Here is a 24416-nt window from a genome sequence, read left to right as displayed (position 1 = left end):
GCTGCTAGTGTAAGCTCTCTCCAGTTTCTTTTTGGAGACACTCAGGGCTATGAGTTTTCATTGTGTCCCATAAGTTTGGGTATGTTGTGGCTTCATTTTCATTAAACTCTAAAAAGTCTTTAATTTCTTTCTTTATTTTATTCTTGACCAAGAAATCATTGAGTAGAGTGTTGTTCAGTTTCCACGTGAATGTTGGCTTTCTATTATTTATGTTGTTATTGAAGATCAGCCTTAGTCCGTGGTGATCATATAGCATGCATGGGATAATTTCAATATTTTTGTATCTGTGGAGGCCTGTTTTGTGACCAATTATATCATCAATTTTGGAGGAGGTATCATGTGGCGCTGAGAAGAAGGTTTAGCCTTTTGTTTTAGGATAAAATGTTCTATGCTTAACTTGTTTTATTTTATTATTTTACAGCAAACGTCATTTTATATTTTGATGTATGGGGTTAAAAGCTTTTCAAACAAAAACTTTAGGTTTCTCCCACTGATTCCTTGCTTTTCATATTGCTATACTTAAGCTCAACGTGGTAATGAAAAAATATAGAATATTGAAATATCATCTCATCTTACATAACCATGTCAAAAACCTAATTTATACTTTCATTTATCAAATTATATACTTTCAGCAAGAGCAATTTATAATGTGCTAATTATACCTCAATAAAATTGTTTTTAAAGGAAGGTAATTTCTATTCCTCACAGAATATTGTTTAAATATACAATTGTAAGTGAGCAGATGTTCTTTCCTTCCCTTCCTTCTTTCCTTCCTTCCTCTCTCATATATATGTATTAGGTTTATGTATGTATGTGTGTGTGTGTTTGTGTGTGTATACTATGATATATGTCTGAGTCAGTGTTGAAAAGGAAATTGAATGTTCCAGTAAGTGACAGCAGGCTATCCCAAGATGCTAATAGCATGAGCATGTCGTAAGAACATGCCTTTGGCTGGTCCTCTGCTCTCTGCCAGCATTTGAGATCACAGACAGATGCAGAACTCACCATCTCTCCCACTTCCGTGTGCCATTCACACTGTTTCTTGGAGTCCATGTCAATCTTAGATGCCTTTTACCCCAAAGTGCATGCTTCAGTGCACTTTAATTTTGCTGCAGTAAATAAATGGTTCTCACTAGCTTCCCATCAGTCACCACAGAGCAAATCTGGGGATTGAGACTTTGGAAGCAGACAACATGCCCAAACCAAGTGGTGTTTCAAAGTGATAATTATGAATAGTCTGGTAATGTTTTGGAAGCTGTTCCTTGACTCTGCTGCCCAATTATCTCATGTGTGAATGCCCTTCCTCTACAAGACTAGCTACAGAACTACTCCAACAATTTGCAGTTGTCTAGAAATGCCACAGCCTACAGTGAGTTTGAGAACGGGCTTTCTGAGTTCACTGGACAAGAATAAAATGAATGTTTTCATGGTTGTTCTCAGGTTCACTGTCCTCCCTTGGTACCATCTGAGGTTCCATCTCTCAGTACCCAGTAAGAATGGGATGCCTGCACTCACAGAGGAGTGAGCCTTTAGGAGTTGATTCTCACCACTGCTTTCCTGTTCTTCCCCCTTCCCCCGCTGCCTTCCGATGTCTCCAGCTGGACAGTGCTGCAGGGGAGAGTCGGACGACCAGCAAACCCATTTCGAGTGGCTCTGGAATACATCTCCAGTGGCAACCGGAGCTTGTCGGCGGTGGATTTCTTTGCCCTGAAGAACTGCAGTGAAGGTATGCAAATCTGGTTTTGCCCCCTCTCTCTCTTCCATCGCCTGTCTTGCTTACATCAGTAATTGCGTTTAGATTGAATGCAAGGTCTATGGTGATCAGGAACTAATTCCGAACATTAGCAAGTATGCCATAGCCCAGGCAATCAATTCTTCAAAGAATTCTAGAGTAAAGTTGTAACTACTTACCTTCAAACTTTATCAAGTGGAATACAGCCTTTCTTAGATAATATGTTAGCTTAACTTCTGTGGTGACAAGTGCCTCTCATTATTTAAAAATATTTTATTATGAAAAAAATGTAAATGGACAAGAAGTAAGTTGAGTAGTACATGAATCTTAGCACAACTTAACAGTTGCCAATATTCTGCCATCTTCTTTCACCTGCATCTCTACCCACCCTTCACCTTCCCCGCAACTTAACGATCATCACTATTTGGCTTTTTCTGGCGGTAAAATTCACAAGCAAGCATTTGCCTTGGTTTGATCTGGGCTTTTGCTAATAGACACCATGGGAAATGTTTAGATGTAGGATTTGGGCTTATTTTCATCCAAGCCTAATAGGCATGGCCCACTATGTCATTGAAGTTCTTTTGCATAAATATCGCATTTGTGACTGTACCTCAAGGTAAGCTTTTATTCTCTTTTCCTTTTTACCTTTGCATCCAAAAAACCCTACCCAATACCCAACGCAATACCCCACGACAGTCCTCAGGTCTCCATAGGCCTCTAAGGGGCTTTTCTTCTTCCCTCTGCAGGGTTTGAGCCTCCTAACCTGGTTTTCAACATCCAATTTTGCATGCATATTTCATTAAACAGTTTCAAGTCTGAATGGAAAACACACAGGCACAAACTCTCAGTCACTAGGTGATGCTGAGGTCCTTGGTTCATCAGAAGGCCCCAGTCTACCTGAAGCATCCTTCCCAGAGGGGGAGAGTAGGAGGGATGGGTTTAAAGGAGTCGCTTTCATTGTTGTTCCTCTGTTCCTGTCCCTGCTTCTGCTCAGAGAGCCACTAAATGGCACTCACCTAAGGAACCTGGGCTAAAACATCCTAAGAATGACTCCTGTGATCCTAAAAAAAAGATAGGAAAGAAGCCTGTGGTCCCTTCTAGACTTTAATTCTCAATTTAAAATATGTGTGAACAACCATGAAAGCCCACATACAGGTGGCCATCTGTTGTGTAAAGGGGCCTGGATTTAAACCTTGTGCCTCTTGGTTGTGAGGTGGGATAGTGACTCCCTGCTCCTGTAACTCTCCCTTCATTGATGGCTTTACAAGGACTTTTGCAAGTGAAAGTATTCATTGTTCTTGTTTTAGTTTAATCCGTTTAGTCAACTGAATTCTATGTGGGGGAAAGAAAAGTTACCTCCTGTGACAGACTGAAAGGGTTACAGGGGAGAAGGTGGTTAACCCCGTGCTGAGGCAATGTGTGCAGAACAGGTGTGTGTGTGTGTGTGTGTGTGTGTGTGTGTGTGTGAGAGAGAGAGAGAGAGAGAGAGAGAGAGAGAGAGAGAGAGAGAGAGAGAATTTAATGATCTGTTAAGGTCTCTGGGCACCATCAAACTTCACAGATCCTAAGGATCTCTGTCATCCAAAAGATGCCCACTGTTGAAGTGTAACCAGTTTAACACAAATACCACAGGGATAAGATGCTAGTTTCCACAGATAGCATAATCCCACTTAAGGAACATGAGGAGAGGAAACGGTTGTGAACATAGTTCCAGATATCAGGCCCAGCACAAAATGCTGCCGTGTGACAGCTCTGCGGAAATTCTGAATTTAGACCAAACACCCAGGTGTTCTGCCCCTTGCTTTGCAAACTCCTGTCGCCCAGAGAGTCTCTTCCCCAGGTGCTTGTGCTGAGAGGAGGCACATCTGTCCTAGAGCTTAAGCTTGCGCCCTGTCTGTTTCTCCATCCTTGCAAAACCAAAGTGTGACCTCCTTCTGTGGTTTTTTACGACACTGAAAGTGACCTCTGCAGGGTGTACCCTCTGCTGCCTCTTCTTGGTCAAGAAACCTGAGGAGGTCCAAGGACAAGGACAAGATGGTCTTCATGGGGAAATAGGTGACCACTGCATTCTTTTGTTCACTGAGAACACATTAGCTGCCATGGTTTATGGAGGGGCCAGTGTGGACATGTGAGGAACAATAAAGCAGACAGTGGTCATGTCAGAATGTTCTGAGCACTTCCAGCCCTCTTCCCACAGTGGAGCAAATGCCAGCGATGTAGACAAGTTTCAAACATAGGAAGCATCCTGAAACTGCACTCCTGTGTTTGCCATCAAGGGGATTTAGGATGTGCTTTGGTGCATCCCTGAATCCTATGTGATACAGGCAAGTCCTCATATGTACTGGGACCCTAGCTTTGGTTAGGTTGTGGAGGAGAGGAGGAGAAGGAAATAGTTTCTTAGAGGTGTGGGTGATGCTGGTAACATGCTCACCGGGGCTGTGGGTGGGTGTACAAGATATCTAGTCTATTGATTAATTGTACCTTGCTCTCTCTCATAATGAGTCCCAGATGGAAAGGAAACACAACTAAATGACACTAGACCTCTGCCTTGGCCCCAGTGAAGGAGAACACTGTTTTAGCTCATCTTGGGAAGGCTGACAGGAGATATTGGGTACAATTCTCCCTGCAAAGAAACTATCTATCTGTGGTGTCTTCAGGAAGACAGATTTACCCATTTCCTCTTTAAATATTTTTATCTGTCACAGCATGTACACTTAATAGATGCTCAGTTAATGCGTACCAATGTTAATGATGCGATCACACATGGTACGGCGAAGTGTCCATTCCCCTGCCTGTGTACTGTCTCCCACAAGCTTAATGATATAGAGTGGGGACATTTCTCATCTTGCAAGCAAGAAAACTGAAAGTCACAGGTGTTTCCAAACTTGCTGGAATCTCTAAATCATAGAGTCAACGTTGCTCTGATCACAAAGCCATAGATTCATCCTTGACATCATGCCTTTGTAGAATGTAGAAACTCAAGTTTAATTTATTACTGCATGCCTTAGAATGCTTTCAACTCTTTCGGTTCCTCTGATCCCTATAGCAAACTGGCCAGCACATGAGCTTACTGCCACTTCACACTCTATCTGTGCCCACATAGGCACTGCTGGCTCTTGACTATTTTGAGACAGGTTTTCTCTGTGTGTCTCTGACTATCCTGAGCCCACTCACTCTGTAGACCAGGCTGGCGTTGAACTCACTGGGATCCACCTACCTCTACCTCCTGAGTGCTGGGATTAAAGATGTGTCCCACCACCTCCCAACTACATTGCTGACTCTTGAATTTACCTGCCACATTTTCTTAGCCATTTCTTATTTTTCTTAGATCCTTTATATATAGTAATATGAACTTTGGTATCAGCTAGGTGGCCTTTCTAAGGCCATTGCCCATCTTTCTAACACTGCAAACTACAGTTTTCCCATTCCTTGCAGTCCTTTTAAGGGACATAACTCACCCCCTATCACCTCTCATCCAGAAAATAATATGGGGACTGTGCTATACTTCCTTGCTCGGGAAGTGCCATTGGCAGCTACTGAAGTTCTGCTTGGAAGACCTTGGTGCCTGCATCTAAATCTAGCAGTCTTTTCTCAATTAGTCATTGGGGGACCCTAACTTGATGTTCAATATGCTGTCCTTTATTTCATTGGTTGCTCAAGGGAGCAGTCAGCACAGTGCTAAGCACGTAGGAAATATCACATAAATGCTTGTTGACAGATTGGTTAATCAATTAATTAATAAATGCTGAACTTGTTTTATAGCTTCAGGCTAGTGGAGTGGACTACTTCCAAAAGAAGGCAGCTGGGAGTAGAAATTGCTCAGAATTGGCATTTCCCAGAAAAACTAGTGAGGGAGTGGTTTATACATCCAGTATGGCTGGGAGGGGCATCAACCTCTAGAGACACTCCGATATGGGAATCCCTTATCCCATTTCAGGAAAAGCCTTTTGCTGGCAGACAATCTAGAGAAGGTCACTCCCCAAGGTCCCCCAACTTCAGAGAGACTCCTATGTAAACTATGGGGTGTATAATAAGCAGGGCCAGATCCTTGAAATGGATTTAACAGAATCCACAGGGCTCTCGGGAGCTCACACAATGCATATTACAGACACTCATTTAGTACTTCCTCGGGCCTGCCCTGCTGTGTGTGTGTTCCTATTAGACTCCTTCGTCCTCACTCCAGTGCTGAAAGCTGTGTGTGCCATTGTTATTACATCTGTTAGCTGGGTGGGAAAATTGAGGACCAGAGAATTAAGTCATTACCCCAGAGTCACAGCTGATAATTGGATTGGAAGCCATCTGGATCTTAGCTGCTTCCTAAGGAAGGTCACCACTGGAAGGGTAACACAAGGCATCTAGACAGCCTCTTTCACCATATGAACCTGTAATGAATGAAGACCCAGAGATTTTCCTTGAAATGTGATAGATTACATTACTGGACAGCCTAATGTACTTTGTCCCTCCATCTCCTTTGATCTCAATGCTTCTAAGAAATCAATTCAGTATTTCCTTCACCCTTCCTAGATTGGTCAAGGGCCTTTGAGATACACTATTGCCTATTGGTCAAAATGAAAACAAAGAGCTCTTAAAGATCCAGCCATGTAAAACATGGAGCTGGGAACGACCCCAGTGCGAGCCTAAATATGTTTTATTATCAGCCACCATAATTACCCTTCTCTTTCAGGAACCTACAAGAAACACATCTGTGGTTTCCTGGGCCAGAGCCACTGTTGGAGTTGCTCACAAATTTCTCAGCCAAATGCAGTCTAGGTCCCTTACATTCCTGATACCTCTGCATATACATTACTTCTGAGCTGCTTACTGGGGAGAACAAACCCCACAAGGACTTACTTGACTAGCTCAGAAAGTAGAAGGGATCCAAGAGGAACTCGGTTACCTTGAAGCACATGTCCTCAAGGTTGGATATGCACAACTATCTTAACTTCTCTGGGACTGCCTCGTGGGTACTTAAATAACCATCATGGTTTAAAAACTGAAACCTCATTGAAAAGTTATACCCTGGAGGCTAGTATATAAAGTTATACATGGAGAATGGCCTTTAAAAATAGGGCCCAGAACCACTTCTTCCATGGGTTTGTGTGCCCTACAATGAGGCTTCCTAAAATGCAGTTTGAGAAGCACTAGACAGCTTGATCTTCAGCTCTTCTGTTATCTGTATTTTCTGATCCTATAATTCTCCTCTCATATAAAATATGAAAGCCAAAACCAGTTATACTCCATACTTTGTTGGAAAGATCAGGACTAAGCTTGAGATTTGAATATTTTAGAGATTGACACCACTGCAATCTCTCTCTCCCTCTCTCTCTCTCTCTCTCTCTCTCTCTCTCTCTCTCTCTCTCTCTCTCTCTCNCTCTCTCTCTCTCTCTCTCTCTCTCTCTCTCTCTCTCTCACACACACACACACACACACACACACACCACACACACTACACACACACACACACACACACACACACACACACCACACACACTACACACACACACACACACACACACACACACACAATGAGTTCTTTCCCACATGGGTCCTTGCTTAGATGGACCGGCTATAGAGTTGGTGTGAATGTTCTCAGAAAAAACGTTGGTGATTTTTGCCATCTTCCCACACCAGAAATGATGACAGACAATGAAAGACACTCTCCTCAGTCCAAGAGGGGAATAAGAAGAAATGAGAGAAGCCAAATAAGCAAGTTCAAATCTTTGGTCGGCCATGTGAAGCCAACCAGAGTCTGGGGTAGGCTCCAAATTCTAGCTGGGCAAAATGAGTCATGACTCCATGGACTCCTGGCAGCCTGGCCCAAGCTGGGCATTTTGTGTTCTAGCAGCAAGCAATACCTCGGCAGAGTCCTTGATCTGTGCTTGTAAATGGAGACTGTAATATCTCTCTGTCTTGGGATTGCCAGCAGACCCCTCCCCACTTTCTGCAGAGCTCATCATCTATACATCCACTGGTCCATTCTCTGGTGAGTCTGCCTGTTTATTCAATAGACATTCACCCAGAAGATAGAAATCTCAGGGCCTGACGACCCTAATATACAATTGTTTTTCCTGCCTAGGGCTGAATTTTATACAGTGGACTTAAGATCTTCATTCTATTTTGGACAGAAACTGCTCCCCAAAGGGCGTCTCTGCTTATACCTAATTTGCACCAGCAAGATCGAGAAGGCGTTCCATTTGCAGAGATGTCTTCCCCTATTCTAGCTCCAATGTTGCTCTCTCAAAAAGATCATGAAATATAAGGCCTAAACCAGCAATCAGAAAACCTGAACTAAAGTCCTCTTTCCCACTTCCTCATTTCCAGAGACAGGTCAATGCTTCAGACCTGAAAGGCCATTGACACTCCTCCAGAATTGGCACATTGATTGTTTTTTAATTGAAAGTGGGAATAGGAATATGTCAATAGTTTTCCTGGCACTGACCTTATCCCAAGGGCCAATAAGAAAGTGACTTAGAGATGCAATATAACCGACGCCATGGGCTGCCTAACTTCTCTGGGCCCTGCCTTGCCAGAGCCAGTTAAAATGAGCTGCTCTCCCCTTATAGTGTAGTTTCCTATGGAGAAGCTACCGTTCACAGGAACAAATTGGCTCTTCAGATGCCCCCTGCACAGCTTGGCGATGGTGATTAATGGCCAGATGCACAGTGGGTGATGAAAACCACATAAGACCAGACTGAGAGGTTCCACCAGCTAGGCCTGTCACTTCAAGGGACAGAGTCAACTCTGAGAAGATTGGGTCTGTTCCTTGGAGTTGAACAACAGAGGGAAATTGTAGTCACAGCCTCCAGAGAAAGATGAGCCCGATTTTCAAAACACTGCTTCTTAACTCTGTTACCAGGACCTCTTACCTTTAACTATCAGTGGGCCGAGTCATTTAAAAATAAGCATTAAAATTATGTCAGGCTGGGGAGGTGGCTCAGTCAGTAAAATACTGGAGACCTGAGCCAGTCCCCAGAGCCCACGTTGTAATTAATTGATTAATTAATTAACAGGCATGGTAGTACCTGCTTATAGTTCCACTACTGAAGAAGTAGAAACAGGAAGATCCCTGGGGTTCACTAGCAAGTCAGCTGGCCAAGCCAGTGAGCACTGGGTTCAAAGAGAAACTGTCTCTAATAAAACAAGATAGAAAATGATTAAGGATAAGACCCTTAGCCAACCTCTGGTCTCCATGTGTGTGACACACACACACATTCTCTCTCTCTCTCTCTCTCTCTCTCTCTCTCTCTCTCCCCTCCCCTCCCCCCCCCCCTCCCTTTCTCTTATGTGTTTATTCATTTTCACATGCAGGTACACACACAGACACACATACACATGCATCTCACACACAGTAATGTATACACTACGCATGTACCCATGAGTCATGATTTCATCTGGCTACTGAAACCTACTCATACCTTCCCAAACACCTCCAGCACTCCAAGTTCCTCCTGCCCGTGCTCCTGCATCACGGTCCATGCTCTGCAGCCCCACATATCCTTCAGCTTTCAGCTGAGATGCTATTTTCTGTCTCATTTCAGAATTCTGTTACCATGCTTTTCTATTTTAGAACAATCCACTTCTCTGCAGAGTTATTTATACGTCTCACTCAATAGATGCTAACTTCCTAGAATCAAAGTCTTGTTTTTTTAAATCCCTGTGTCTCAATTAGCAACCAAGAGCACTGTTTTCATGGTGAGCGCTCAATAAAGGTTTGCTTATCCTAATGTAGGAGGGAGATTATGGGCTTTTAAATCAGACCAAATGAGTGTGGAAGCTCAGAGCTGTCGCTTACCACCTTCCTGAGCTTGCAAGAGTTTTTTTTTTTCAAATCTGCGGGCTTTTTTTTTTCATCATTAAATAGGCTAATAATACATAATTATAGCTTTGTTGGGAGATTAAAACAGATATTGTATGCAGAGCTCCTAGCCAGTGCCCCGCATGATAAATACCACTTCCTCCTCTCTCAAGCATCCCTTGACTAAGCTGAGTCTTCTCATTCTGGAAGCTGAGCCGAATAATTCTGCACAGCTCTCCCAGTGGGTGTTGGCAGAGTCCCACCCACCTTCTGCCTTCCATCTGTGCCTTGTCCAAGCCCTAGCCATGGAGGGAAAGCTACCTTATTTCCAGCAGACTCCAATAGCCTGGAGCTGCTTTGTGGTTGCAAAGGCAACCTCTCTTCTTTCCCCCACAACTGATGCTTTAACCTCTGATAATGTCATTTCCTTTATCATTTTGTGACCCGGTCTCTAGAAGTCTTTGTGCCTTGCAAAGAACTAATATTGTTGGATCCTGTGGGGACGGTTGGAAATTGAGGAACTCCTTAGTCATGCTGCTCGCATGCTTCTTTCCCATCAGACTGGACACCGAAGCAGCCAAGCAGAGCCAGGCCACAGGACCAAGAAAGTGTTTGGCTGGCGTCCCTCTCCCCACCAGTGAACAGCTACTTTTGGCAATGACGGCCTTACTCTGAAATGACTTACTCATAATCACTAAGAGAGCCAATTACAAATGTCTGTAGAGTGCCTAGGAACAATAGCGATTGCTTGGGCTACTATTTTAAATATAGAACCATTGAAACTAACCCTGGAGTGGAGGCTAGATCCAAAAAGGGTTTTTAAATATAAATAAATAAAGAATGAATGTGCTGAGGTCATGGTACTCCCAGAAGAAAATTACTTTCAAATTACAACTACATAAAAGAAATAATTGAAAAGATTAATCACACTAAAATAATTGGTCTCTTTTACAAGTAATTTGGAGCACTATTCCATCATTGACATCAGTGTCTAGTAGTAAAATAGTAATGAATTTCATTCTCTGACTAATGTATTTATTTTATTAATGGTACTAAATGGTGTTGTTACTGCTTATAAATATTTCATAACTTTTAATTCATTAAAATGTTCAAGGAATTTCCAAAAGTATTTATTAGTTTTAAATTGACCTAAGTACTCAATATGCAGTTGCCACTCTGTCTTGGTAATTAAAAAATTATTGTTTGGGGTAATGAAATTCTCTTTGAAGGTAGAGGATTAAACCCTAGTTATTAATGAGACTAATGTACCAGCCAGTGATGAATAAGGGACTTGGGGATCTATTTCCTATTTAGGTCACCCAGGACCCCGTATGGCCATTTCTTAACATTTGTGGCTGTGAGATGAATGGGGACCAGAAAGGATAAGAAAATGCACTTCAACATTGGTCTCAACCCATCACTTCTCCCGTGGTCTGTCTCCCCCAGACAGCAGATAATAGCAGAACTAAGCATTTTAACTCCACCTCCTTGTTACTTTCATTGTTCAAAAGAAACCATGGCTACAAAGTAAGACCTGATCAAGAAAGAAAAAAAAGATAGAAAGGAGGAGAAAAGAAGGAAAAAATGGAAGGAGGGAGAAAGGGAGGAAGGAATGGAGGAGGGGAGGAGGGAGAGGAGGAGGGAAGGGAGGAGGGAAGGAAGGGAGGAAGGCATGGAGGAAGGAAGGAAGGAAGGAAGGAAGGAAGGAAGGAAGGAAGGAAGGAAGGAAGGAAAAGAAGGGAAGGAGATAGAGGGAGCAAAGAAGGAAAGGGAGGGAGGGAAGGAGGAAAGAAGGAAGGAAATCATAGCTGACAAGCCAGTACTCAAAAGCAGAAAGAAAAGCAAGAGGCACAAGAACATGAACATTACAAAAGGGATAGGATCTAGGGATGGAAAACACGGGTCTTGAGTCATGTGAGTGCTACCTGAATCATCATCGAAATGCTGTGTATCTGTTGTCCTGATGGAACTGTGGGTAAGAAATGAAGATGGCAATACCTACTTTAGTGTCCACGTGAAGGGCAAGTGTGATTACGTGTGTCTCACTTGGTGGTGCTTGGAACTAGTGGCTTAGGTCCACTCCTTCCAACCTACAAAGAACATGTCATGGTACTGTTGACTCAATGCCTTTGGTGGTTCTTAGCTCATAGGTAGGAGACATCAAGAAAAGATGAGCCAACAGGATGTAGATGAAGCCCAATAGAAGCCCTATGAAGAAAGACTGGATAATTATACCCAGGGCCTGGTCCATAGGCCTGAGAACAAGCCGTCTCTCTATAGTGCCTCTCTAGGTTCAGCCTGTGAAAGTGACTAAAGGAAATGTGCCACAGGCAAACTGAGGACGGATGGGTAAGGCAAGCTTCTCACAGTTGGATGTTGTACCTGTGGGAATATGCATCATCTGTGACCTGTGACTTTATTTCTAACCAGTCACAGTGGGAAGACATTTAATAATAAGATCACCAGGGCTATAACGTTAATTCCATTGCAAACCACAGAGAAGGCTTAAGATATAATGTGAGCTTTGAAAGACTTTTCTTATTTGTAGCTGACTTTCCCCCATTCCCTGAGGTGGGATACATCATAGAGGATATTTGTGAAGAAAGAAGATACAGGAATATGAGTAGGAAAAGGAAATACGTCGGACCTCCTACTTCTCTGTATAAAGCTGGGTCTAGAAGGGGAGACATTCTCTCTGTGCAAGCCATAGTCAGAAGGACAGTGAATGGTATCTCAAGACGAGTAGTTGGGTCCAACCTCCCAAGCAGTCAATACCTAACTGGACCTAAAGTTCAGAGGCAGACTCACCAAATACTAGATTTTTGAAATCCCTGTACATTTTCCTGAAGTGTTTTGTATGTATGCATGTTGTACATTTGTATGTGTAGGGCTGCGTGTTCATATAGAGGCCAATGGACAACCTGAGGTGTCATTCCTTGGGAGAAGTCCACCTTGCTCTTTTAAACAATGTCCCACTGGCTTGGTAACTCACCAACTAGGCTGGCTGACCAGCAAGTCCTAGGCATCAATCTGTCCATTGCTGAGACTTAAAGGGCATGCTACCACACCTGAGTTTCACAGGTTTCTGGGTTCAAATTCATACCTTCATGCTTGAAAGGACCTTAGGACCTTACCTAGCTGAGTTATCTCCTAGCACCCCTAAAATATTTTAAATCTTCCCAAGGATGGAATTTGTGTGGCCATTAGTGTCCTTGGTTTGCAGGTTGATTGGATCAATGAAGGCAAGAGAGATGGATAGGTACCACCCCTTTCTCTGACCATCCTAGAGATACTTACTAGGCTCAGGGCCCAGGAAGCACTCTCTACAGACCTTGAGCTATGGGGAACGAATGCCAAGGTCCTCAGGAGTGGAAGCCCCTTGGGCGTGAAGTGAGGGAGCCTTCTTGCAAGCTGACTGCCATGGCTAGAAGAACAGGAGGATGTATTAATAGAGTTTAATGACCTTTCTCTGTGTTCATGGATGCTTTCAAGGGTGAGCACTGTCTGTTGTCAAGTCACACTGAAAGCATGAGTTTGGGGGGATGTCACATCGCCCTTTTCCTTGTGATTTGTTTAGGGGACGAAAACACAGGGAGGTAGATGTTGGATGGCTGCCCAGAAGGTCCCACAAAGCACAGGGTACAAGTGACCAAAGAAATGGTCTCTGAGACCCCTCCCTTCTCGGCACCAACCCTCTGGCTTCCACAGCCAGCATTTGGGGACATGAAGGCTTTGGGTTTTTGATGCTGCTGCAGATCTCCCTTTAGCTCTTAGCCAGCATTTGTGTCTGTAAAAACGGTTAACAAACATTGACTAATTACCCCCTCATTAAGCATTCATGCAACTAGACTAGGATCCTATCTTTTCCTTGTGTGTCCTGTCTGTACTACACATCCCACACACAAGGGTGAGGGGGGCTCATGGCAACGTCAGGACCTGCCTACATTCTCTGAAGAGTGGGCCGGAAAGAGGCCCTGGGCCCTGTGAGAGCCCATCCCTCCAGGATACCCTTTCTGCTCTAATTAACAGGAAGGACAAGCCTCAAGGCTGGCCAATGGTAGCTGAGAGGCAATAAGCTTTAATTACCAGCTTCTTCCTGGAAATCCTCATGAACATATTAAATCTATTGTCTTAAAAGGCCCAGAGAGGTTAATATGCCAAAGTTTCTTTATAAGCAGATTCTTCCCATCATTTATGAAGTTTAAATATAATGAAAATACTAAGTCTGGATGAGAGCTCTGGTCAGCTGCAGCACCTCAGGGCAGGTGAACCAAGATGAGGGTCAGGATGGTGGCCATCTGTTCTCATGATGGGATAGCTGGCAGTTCGTGATTCGGAAACAACCGGGGGTGGGGGAGGCAGGTGAATGACTATCGGGGTTGCTTGAGGGGGGGGGGAGTGCAGGGGCTCTAGGATGGATGAAGCAGTCCTGTTCGTAAGAGTGCTGGGCAGCAAGTACCCCAACTCCTCAGAAGCCTGTGAGTCTCCCGAGATCTCTATCCTGGGGACTTGGACCTGTGAGTATGTAAAGCCAAAATGAGAAATTTCCAGAACTGCATTTGTATGGATTTGAAGAGAAGGCAGAGATTTCCCGAGATCTCTGATCTCTGCTTCCCTTCCTGTCTGGGCATCTTGTGATCAATATCTTCCTTGTTGTGTGCAGACACAGATCTCTATTCTTCTGCACCTTTCCGGTCTGTGCCGATGCATGAGGACACACACTTTCCCCTGGTACTCTTTCGCTCTCTTCCTTTCTCTCCATCCCTAATTGTTGATATCAGTGATGCCAGAGCATCTGCTCCATTCAGCCTTGTTCCTCCTTTTTACACGGAATGACAACAAATAAACAAATACAGGCAGATCTTTGTCCCAGCCAGTTTTGGTTGTCATTTATCTCGGGGACAGCCTTTCCCCTACATCTCCCTGCCCTTAGCCTCAGTTTCTCTTCCACATGTCTCTCCAGACCCTGGATGTTGTCTCCTAACTCATTCTCACCTTCAACCCTCTTCCTTTCCTTTTGTCAGGGCAAGAAAGCTAGGCTGCAGAATTGGCTGGTTGGTCTCCATACGAGCACCTGCAAAGTCTGGCACTCTGGCTTCAGGCTTAGGCCTGAGGCTCTGCATCTTGGACAAGGTGACTGAAATGGTTGCTGAGGCAACCTGGGGCCTGGCTCTGGCATATCGTCAGATGGAGTCGCCTCTTTTGGCACAGAACCTCTCCTTTCTTTCCTCTCTTCTTCTTCCTCCCCTCAGGTGCCTGCCATTCCTTCATTAAGAAAAAAAGCATGTGTGCACACACGTGGACACACACATGCATAGGCAGTGTCCACACATATACTCAAAGGGTTTTTTGAGCCATCTGGACATGATAATCTCTCAGAAGATCATGGTCTTTTAGCTGGAGAGTAAGACCTTTCTAGATATATTTTTAATTTCACATGGTAATTACATAGTGGAACACGGCATGACATTCTGGGGCACAGTGCATATTATGAGGTGTTACATGGAGGCAGTGCAGCATTTGCATACATGTACCCTGTGTGTGATGAACATAGCAGAGTATGTCACATGTTTCTCATTTTCTTTATGTGAAGAACATGCAAAGGCATCACTTGTGCACATGTGTGTATGTATATATGCATACGTGTATAAATATATCTTTGTGTGTATATATGTGTGTGTATGCATGTGCATGTGTGTATGTATGAATATATATGTATGTATGTGCATGTATAAGTATGTGTGTAAATGTGTGTGTGTGTGTAAATGTGTGTGTGTGTGTGTGATGCACATGCATGTAAAGGTCACAGGACAACCTTGCATGTCAGTCCTTGCTTTCCACGTCATTTGAGACAAGGTCTCTTTTGCTATTGCTATTGTTTGTCACTGCATGAACCAGCAGAGTTAGCTTGCAAGCTTCTAGAGATTCTCCTGCCTCTGCCTCCCATCTCACTGTAGGATCACTGAGATTAGCAATGCATGTTACCATCCCAGGCTTTTCCTGGGTTCTGGGGAATTTGAACTTGGGTCTTTACACTTGCTCAGCAGAGGCTTTAGTCACTCAGTTACCTTCTTAGCCCTGTCCACAGCTATTTGACTATATTCAATTAACTGTTGTCAGCTATCCTTATTCTACTGTGCTATAGAAAATGAGAAGTTATCCCTCCTTCCAGCTGTACCCCTGTAGCTGTTAAGCAATTTTCTCCATCCTTTCTTCCCCCAACCCTTTCCAGCATCTACTAATCACGATTCTCCTCTTATTCATGGAGGCCAACTTTTAAGTGTAAGTAAGAACATAGTATATTGTCCTGTGCCTGTCTTGTTTCAAATGAGGTCTTAGTCAAGGCTGGGGCCTTTGCTATTGTGAATCACTAGGCAAAGGCAAGGAGAATGGTCAGTGATATGTTGCTCACTTTCCCCTAGTGGTCAAGAAGTTAAATTAGAGCAGCGGTTCTCAACCTATGGCTTGTAACCCCAATAAGGGTCACATATTAGACATCCTCCTGCATATCAGATATTTACACCACAATTCTTAATTGCAGTATAGCAAAATTACAGTTATGAAATAATTGTATGGTTGGAGGTCACCGCAACCTAAAGAACTGTATTCAAGGGTCTCAGCATTAGGATGGTTGAGAGCCACTGAATTAGAAGGAGCTCCTTAGTCATGGGAGCTGAGACTGTGTTCATTGCATGAGAAGACACAAGAATCTAGGGAGGAGGGTTTGATTCCAGAATCCATAAGACAGAATTGAAACTCGGAGCTAGTATAGGGGAATTCCTCTTTTCCCGTCTCCCACTTTTTAGTAGCGTCGGGTTGAACATCTCTGCTGATGTTAGTTGTACTCCCAGAATTTTGTCTAGGGTTTTGCCAGTGCTTTAAGGGTTTTATCACCCCTGAGACGGGATTTATGATGGCAGTCGTGGTCCACAGGACTCTCCAAGGAAGCAGCAAATCTCAGGAAGAAGGGGAAAGAAGAGGGAAGGAAAAGGAGGGAAAGAAGAACAAAAGGGGGGCTATGAAGTTGGACTGCTTCCTAACCTTGGAGGCTGGAAGCTTACAGTTATGGAAGAAGAAGCACTTGTTCTACTTACACATGCCCAGCACTAGGTAGATTAACCCCCACCAACCAAGACTTCTCTGTTTTTAAAACAAGAAGTCATTCATGCATGTCCATATTATCATATGATCTGATGCAACTTTCTCCCAAGCCCACCTGGCCTGTGAGGTGCTATATATAGTGTCTCACTTCTCTTTGACCCTAGAGCTAAGAGGTAGTTGCCCAGTCCCCGTTTGGTGAACTCTTTCATTGGGTGTTGATTTTCTTCCTCCGTGTCTCTCTTTCTGGCTCATAGAAAATCCTGCTTGGTATGTTCTGAGACCAGCCCAATCTTCCAGCTATAGCATCTTCCCAAGCTGAGACTCCCTGTTCCCTAGGAGTGTCATCTGAGGGGTCATAAGCTAACTCTTTAGTCTGTTATCTGTGCCTCATCACTAATGGTGAGTCTTTCACTTTAGCTTCAAATCCCTGACCTTCACCACAACGCCTGGCACACAATAAGGGTGCCATGAATTTGTAGAGAGTTTTGAGCGAGTGGACTTACAAATGAGCCAGAAATTCCTGGTGTGGGGGAACTGTCATGAGTACAGAGCACAGCAGGAAACTGAGATCATCAACTAGACAGTGCAAACCAGGCAATATAGTCTTTTATATAATTTTAGATAGCCACTTAATCACAGGGACGTGTGACTGTATAGCTGTAGGCAAAGACAGACATAGTAACATTTAAGTTGGAATAAACTTAAATTCTAAATTCTCCTTTGCTGATATAGTAACACAATTCCAAGAATGAGCATTTTAGTACCCACCACCTAGAAACTCTACCCCTAGGTCCCAGGTACCACAAGGACATCCTAGGAAATGATCAGTAACATGTACCCCGACATGGTTGGCTCATGGTAGGACTTTCCCACAGCAGCTAAGAAGGTTCCAACAGAATTGAGCACAAATGTGCTTAAAGTCACTGTCTTCTGCCAACTCCCCTCCTGTCTGACACTTCTGCTGATGACATGATTCATCACTGTTGAAAAGCACAGGACTAAGGGCTAGGGATGTAGCTCAGTGAGGATGCTGAGGGCTTGTCAAGAGCTGGTAGAACACTTGCAGCCTTGGCTATGATCCTCGGTACCACTTAAAACACAGTGGTTGAATGAACCTGTAATCCTATTGCTATGGTGGTGGAGACAAAAGTATCAGAAGTTCAAGGCTATCCCAGGTTCTATAGCAACTCTGAGGCCAGCAACACATGCAGGTGCCTCAAAAGACTGTAAGAGTCTAGAATCTGAAAGGGCCTAAAGGTTTGTTAGGTTTAGGGGGAGGGAGGGGGCTCTTTCTTTCTTTGTTTACATATTAGCAGAATGAAGCCAAAATGTATTAGTGTTTTATCCATAGATACCAAATGGTAAAGTTCAGACTTTTTGCCTCTGATTTTGTTGTGTTCCTACTTCTTCCAACTACTGTCCCGAATGGCGTCAGAATCTTCCCAAGCTTCCTGCTTTCTGTTCCCCTTCCTAGGAGCTTGGCTTTAGAGCCTTCTAATCCAGTCCTGAGCCTTGGACCACTAGGTGCTCACTCAGCATCTTCAGTTGGAAATCAAACGTGGGATGCTGGTACCTTGATAAATCATCAGTTGAGTGGCAGATATCATGGAACCTTGGATCTCAGGTGATATCTTCCAAACAAGCCAGAGTCAGTCACAGATAGGGCATGCTTACAACAAAAGGAGGCCTGTTGCCCACAACAGTGACTGTCTCCTTTGAAAGCTTGAGCCACACCGTTTTAGCTATACATTGCACTACTGTTAGCTCTAACAAGGCTAACTCTTCGTCTGATGGCTGAGCAACCTGAGCTAGACATTCCACAGTGTACACCATCACTGTATCAACATCAGTCATACTGTCCTCTACAAAGATGTCCCACTAGGATAGATCAATGAAGTTTGTAATATTGATAATGTCTTTTGTTTTTTTTAACTTTTAATACTTCAATAATTAAAATATAGCTCCATGGATTTCTCCCTTCCTTTCCCATCCTGTGGTGTTTCCCAGGTCCCCTCCCTCCAACTCCACTAAGGCTAGATTTGTTTTCTGAAAACATGACTTACATCTCTTTTTTTGTTTCTGGTGAGGATCCCTACCAACTATAAAGCTTAAAGACCTGGAGGCCACCTTCTTTCCCTGACCCAGGTCAGCCTGCTCACTTTTCTCCTTCTTGGCCTCTTACTAAATCCATACTCTGGTTTAACCACATCAACAAGCAGTCATCTGGAGGAGGCAAGCATGGTCACCCACCTGTCCCAACCCCACATAATCACCAAAGATCACCACAAGCCTCATCCCCACCCTTACCCCTACCCCTTAACCCCCTACCTACCCCTACCCCATCACCAGTATTAGCTCTCAGCATTTCTGCTGCGCTGCTGTTTTAACTGTTCATTTGGCCCTAACTATACCTAAAGTATCTCCTGCTTGTGACTTCTCTTCTACAGTGATTTTGTTTTTAGCATAATTCCATGTGTGTTCCCGGCACAGTCTGACAGCCCTCAGTTCACTCAATATCCATGAGAATGTGTTCCTGCCCACCTAGCTGATAAATCTTTGAGGACAGCATGCTACCATGGGAAAAAAAATCTGAAGCCCAAAACAGCTCTCATCTAGCAAAACCTTTCTAAGCATTGGGCTCTTTCTTGTTATAGAATTGTAACATATGAGGATGGAATTAGACTCAGCAAGATAACCCAAGTTAGCCCAGCAACATGGAGAATTTTCAAAAAAAAAAAAAAGTTCATTTTCTTCCTATTACTTAAAGTTCTATATTGACCGCTTCTCCCAAGGTCCTCCAGGCACCTGAAGGGTCCTACCAGCCCCCTAATGGCACAGTGCCTAAAGCATAAGCACTGCATAAGGACAAGCTTGAGGGATGGAAGACCGTGTGTGAATGAACTGATGCTAGTAACATGAACATGAAGAGTGTGCTGTCCATGCCTGCTTCCTGCTCCCTATTTGCTCCCCTGGAGTGGCTTTGGTTAGTCTCAGGAGGCCTTCTGACCGATGCCCTTGGCCCCAGCAATTTGACGGCCATTCTACTGAGCTTGGCGACGATCCCTGAACCGATCTTCAGGGTCTTCAAGAGTGAACGCTGAAGCCTGTCAAAGAGGGATTGTATCCCCATCTGAACTATCAGGATGTCTGTCAGAGCCCGTTCCCTCTTAATGTCCATGTGCAGGGATATTCCGTTCTTCTAAGCCGTGGTATGGATACCATGGTGAGACAACCTAGTTAGCCAGCCCTTCAGCAGTTCTTCCACTGACCTGTGCCTCAGAGAAGTCACCATGGCAACCCACAATACTCTGTTTCTTTCTTCAGGAAGAAAATAGGGGGCAACAACAGAGACCACAGTTTCTTACCCATTCCAGGGTTTATCATTAACCAAAGCTGGGATTCTCTTCCCTGCCTGCCTTTAAACACAGGTGCTTGCCATTAAACTCAGGTATCTATTTTAGACACACAAATCTGAATAACCTCCCTCTAATTAATCCCTAATCATGAAGGACTCTCATTCAGTGTAGAACATTAGCTCAGTAATATTTGGCTTATTCCCATTTTGAATCTGTGTTTATAGCCTATAATAATGAGGGACTGTGGGGTTCGGTGACATTTTTAAGGACTTAGATTTATTTCCGTGAGACCATTTGGAGGGTTTTCTAATCTCACTCCTAGCTTGGGAGGAAGGAGTGGGTCTCACGTGGTAGGGATGCTGCCCCTTACGGCCATTACCCCAGCATCCAGCTAAGGTGTTATATTTTCCCGTGCTTTTCAAGAGCAGATTGCAATCTGGGTTCCTCAATGCACTTCATAATAACTTTTTGAAGAGACGACAATGTCTCTGAATTGTTGACTCAAATTGTACCAGTTTTCCAAGGATCCTGCTTTCAGAGGTGGGAATGATGAATTGAAGAGTTATTTATTTGGATTTTTAAAATGTGTCTATTATTGAGGGCCCTGGGCTTGTGTACAAAAGATTCAAGCCACAATTCCCTGAGAAAAATAGACTAAGTAACCTGTATGCAGGCAAAACTAGCAATAGTCTAAGAGACCATTTAATTCTGGCCTTTAGTTCGGGGATGTGGGGGAAGGTTAGTGGTCCAGCAGTCTTATAAGACTGAATGTGTGTGGTGTGTGTGTGTGTGTGTGGTGTGTGTGTGTCTGTGTCTGTGTGTCTGTGTGTCTGTGTTTGTGTGTGTGTCTGTGTGTGTCTGTATGTCTGCGTGTGTGTTTGTGTCTGTGTGTGTGTCTGTGTGTGTGTCTGTGTTTATGTCTGTGTGTATGTCTGTGTGTGTCTGTGTGTGTGTCTGTGTTTCTGTGTGTGTCTGTCTGTGTGTGTGTCTGTCTGTCTGTGTTTCTGTGTGTGTCTCTGTGTGTCTGTGTGTCTGTGTGTGTATATGTCTGTGTGTGTATATAAAAATAAATGTGCTGGCCAGGTCAGGTCATTTCTCCTTTACTTTCAAGTCAAAAGACAGGCCGTGGACTGAGGGTGTTCCTACCATACAAGGCCATGGGTTTAATTCCCCTACCCATACTTCCGTCAACAACGATAAAAAAAAGACAAACTTGCTTGATACCAAGTGATCACCAGTCCATAGAAACTCCACAGAAATGGCTTGTGCCTCGGGTTCCCTAGATATGCTAAAATCTCAAGCAAAACCCAGTGATTGTGGGTAGGGGCCCAGAGCATTCCCAAGAGCTGTGAGCATGTGACATCAGTGCGCACTGAGAAGCTGCTGAATAGACACTGTGGGAGAGAAACTAGGGGTATCTCCTTCTTACTTGGGACTCACAGAGAAGGAAAAGAAGAGAGGAAGGCATGAAAAGGGAAAAGAAGCCAGCCCAAGCAAGCCATGGGTGCTGATGAAAACATCCAGAGAACCAGCTTTCCTTTTTTTTTCCAAAGAAAGAGCGGCAGGCAGTGGGATGGAAACCCTGGATGAGGACTTGTTGTTGTCCCACACTGCACTTGAAATACTTGGGTTTCATGCTGTTGAGAAAGAGGTTCATACTCACTCTTGGCTGGTACCCTACTAGGTATCCTGGGCAATTGAAATGTGAAGGTCATTCAACCATTTCTGTCCTTAAAGAGGCTCAGTGTCTGGGAAAGACAGATGTCAGGAAGTGGTTCCCACACAGTGTAGTGACTGTGGATAAAGCTCGTCACAGAGCCATGGAAACATGGAAGATGTTTTGATTGCACAAAGCAAGATTCTACAACAGAGCCCCCCCCCGGTAACAGGGTCGGAAAGCACAGAGTGACGCGGAAATTCTCTTGAGAGCAGCTAGCTGAGGCCCCCTGCCTCCTGTCACCCCACTCCCCTGTGTCCCCAGCAGGATCCATCCACTCCTGGCTGTAGACACCCCTCTTCTGATAGTCACACATTGTCACACATTAAACACGCTGCCTCCCTCCAACATACTGTCAACCCTGCGCATTCAACGAGCATGTTTTATTCATGTTTGCCTCTTGAGAAACTACAGTGCCGTGTCAGACTGTGAACTGATAATATGTGTTTGTTGGGAGGAAGAAAGAAGGAAGCGAAGGAAGGAAGGAAAGAAACTTCTTGGGCTTCTAGCACCTGTTCCCATAGCCTGCTGGTATTGATCTGGATCTGTCTCCTTGTTTGTGCTCCTTCTAATGACTTCTATAAACTTAACCCCACTCCACCCCCACCCCTCACCCCACCCCACCTCCACTTTCTTCCATGCTTCTTCTCGTCCATGACTGAGCACCCTGGTCCCTCTGCCCTCGGCTTCCTTTCTGTTTCTCCTCTATTTCCACTGCTTTCCTCAAGTTCCACATCACCCCCTAAGCCTATGTGCCCTGCCTGCAAGCCTCCTCTGGTAACATGCCATGATGGTTGATGGGAGAAGAGCCCTGATAGAGCTCCTGGAGAATGATCACAAGAAGGGAATGGCCAGTGGAAAGTATTTGCTTCCAAGGAAGCCAAGCTGAGGCTTTATATCAATGGTGAACAAGGAAGGACTCTGATGTTAAGGACTCCATGATGGTAAGAGATGATGCATAAGAGTCATGCCGTGAATCAGCTTGAAGGAGTTCCAGCCATAGAGAGCCCATACTTGGCCAAAACACTCCTATAAGCCTAGCCCCCACCCCCACTTTCTAAGTTCCTTCCCATCCATGCCTGAGAACCTTGGTCCCTTGTATAATGTCTCCAAATTGCTGATCCCCAGCGCTTGCCTTTCCCAGCCTCCTCATTTCACAACTTAAGAACCCAAGACCCAGAGAGATTAAATGACCTTACCCAAGGTCACACAGGCCATCGTCGTTCAACTCCCAGCCCAGTGTCTTCCTACTTTACCTCCTGGCTTCCAGGTACCGCAAGCTATTGCCTACACCCGAGATCAATGCAGCTGACAACACGGAGAGCTATTCTTCCTGCTGAGAAATGCATACAGAAAGGGAAAGGAAGGTGACAGCTGTCTAATGGCAGCTGTATGGGATGGATCTGGACTCAGAATGAGAAATATTATCTCCTGCTAATGCGTTTGAAGAGACAAGGGGAGACAGAATGCAATTACCCAAATGGCTGTTTTTCCCGGATACCAAAACAAATTCTCCCACCCTGGTGAATAATGCTAAGGGGTCTTTAACAATTGGTTTATGCCCCCATCTGAAAGCTGTCGTCACTCTGAATAGCATGGGGGCTGGCTTTGCCAGCTAAGGGTATCAATTTGAGACAACCTCGATGGTCTCCTTTTAGAGTCACCAGCCTTCTGAGGGTTCCAGGCCCCCCAACAAGAAAGCTCTACTCTGGCTTTGCCTCTCGGCTCCCAATGGTGTGGTCTCAAAGCCTTCCCTGGGATGAGGCATTTCCTCTCTGCATCAGCCATTAGTGGCCTATTTGTTTCAGAGCACCAATGACTGAGGGGTAGGGAAGAGGGAAAGGGGAGGAGTTAGAGAAACACCCTTCTTAGAAGGGCCACTCATCTATAAGCAAACTTCATACAAACACCGCTATAAAGCACATAAATTAAACATAATTAATTCATCTCGTCAGCCTAGAGATAGGTTTCCCCTCCTGTAAACGTCTGGAGGCTTTTATTTGTACCACTGTGATAGCACTTATGTTTTATCACAATTCCTGATTATTTGTGTTCCTGTCATACCTGTCCTGAGATTGCAACTCTGCGCATATGAGTTAATGAATCATACTGTGTTCCGCCATACCCAGCACCTGCCACAGACGGAGCCATACCCAGGAAAGCTGCCCACTAAATAAATCTTTAATGTGAAACACTAGGAAAACTTGCGCTCAGTACCTAGCTTTAAAGGAAAGCCTTCCTCGTGCCAGAGGTAGAGCCTTAAGGAGGAGGTAGTGACTCCTGAACCCCATGGCCTTGTGGTTCTCCCGCTGTCCGGTGGCTAGATGCTTTGGTGGGGCAGAGTTGTGGGCAGTGAATGAATTTCCCCAAGTTGGAATAGAGTGGAAAAAAGACAGTGTTGTTGAATATACTGCAGAAGATGAGGTGGGTGGGGCAAAAAAACTGACTATGACAATGGCAGACTCTGTGTGTGTGTGTGTGTGTGTGTATACACTTGTGTGTAAGTGCACTTGCAATGTGCACTTGAAGGCCCGAAAATGCCATCAGGGTTTTTTTCCTCAGTTGCTCACAATTGCTTTTTACTTTATCCACTGAGATAAGGTGTGCTGATCCACTGAATCCAGCCAGAGCTCTCCAATTCTGGCTAAGCTAGCCAGCCACCTAAGCCCAGAACACCTCCTGTGGCCATCCTGCTAACGATCTGCCTCCTACGTT

At 44.4% G+C, this 24416-nt stretch overlaps 1 protein-coding gene across 1 annotated transcript in view; it reads left to right on the top strand.

Annotated features, from left to right (window-relative positions):
* The window catches only part of Alk (ALK receptor tyrosine kinase), a 717836-nt gene that overhangs the window by 534222 nt on the left and 159198 nt on the right, over nucleotides 1-24416 (top strand). Inside the window, exon 5 of the mRNA XM_021185679.2 lies at nucleotides 1599-1726. Coding sequence (XP_021041338.1) covers nucleotides 1599-1726 — 128 coding nt within the window. The remainder of the gene's footprint in view (nucleotides 1-1598; nucleotides 1727-24416) is intronic.

The sequence above is a fragment of the Mus caroli genome, chromosome 17, assembly GCF_900094665.2.
Source record: "Mus caroli chromosome 17, CAROLI_EIJ_v1.1, whole genome shotgun sequence".
Classification (NCBI taxonomy): domain Eukaryota; kingdom Metazoa; phylum Chordata; class Mammalia; order Rodentia; family Muridae; genus Mus; species Mus caroli.
Note: the sequence above shows the minus strand (reverse complement) of the source record. Positions and strands in the feature narration are given on the sequence as shown.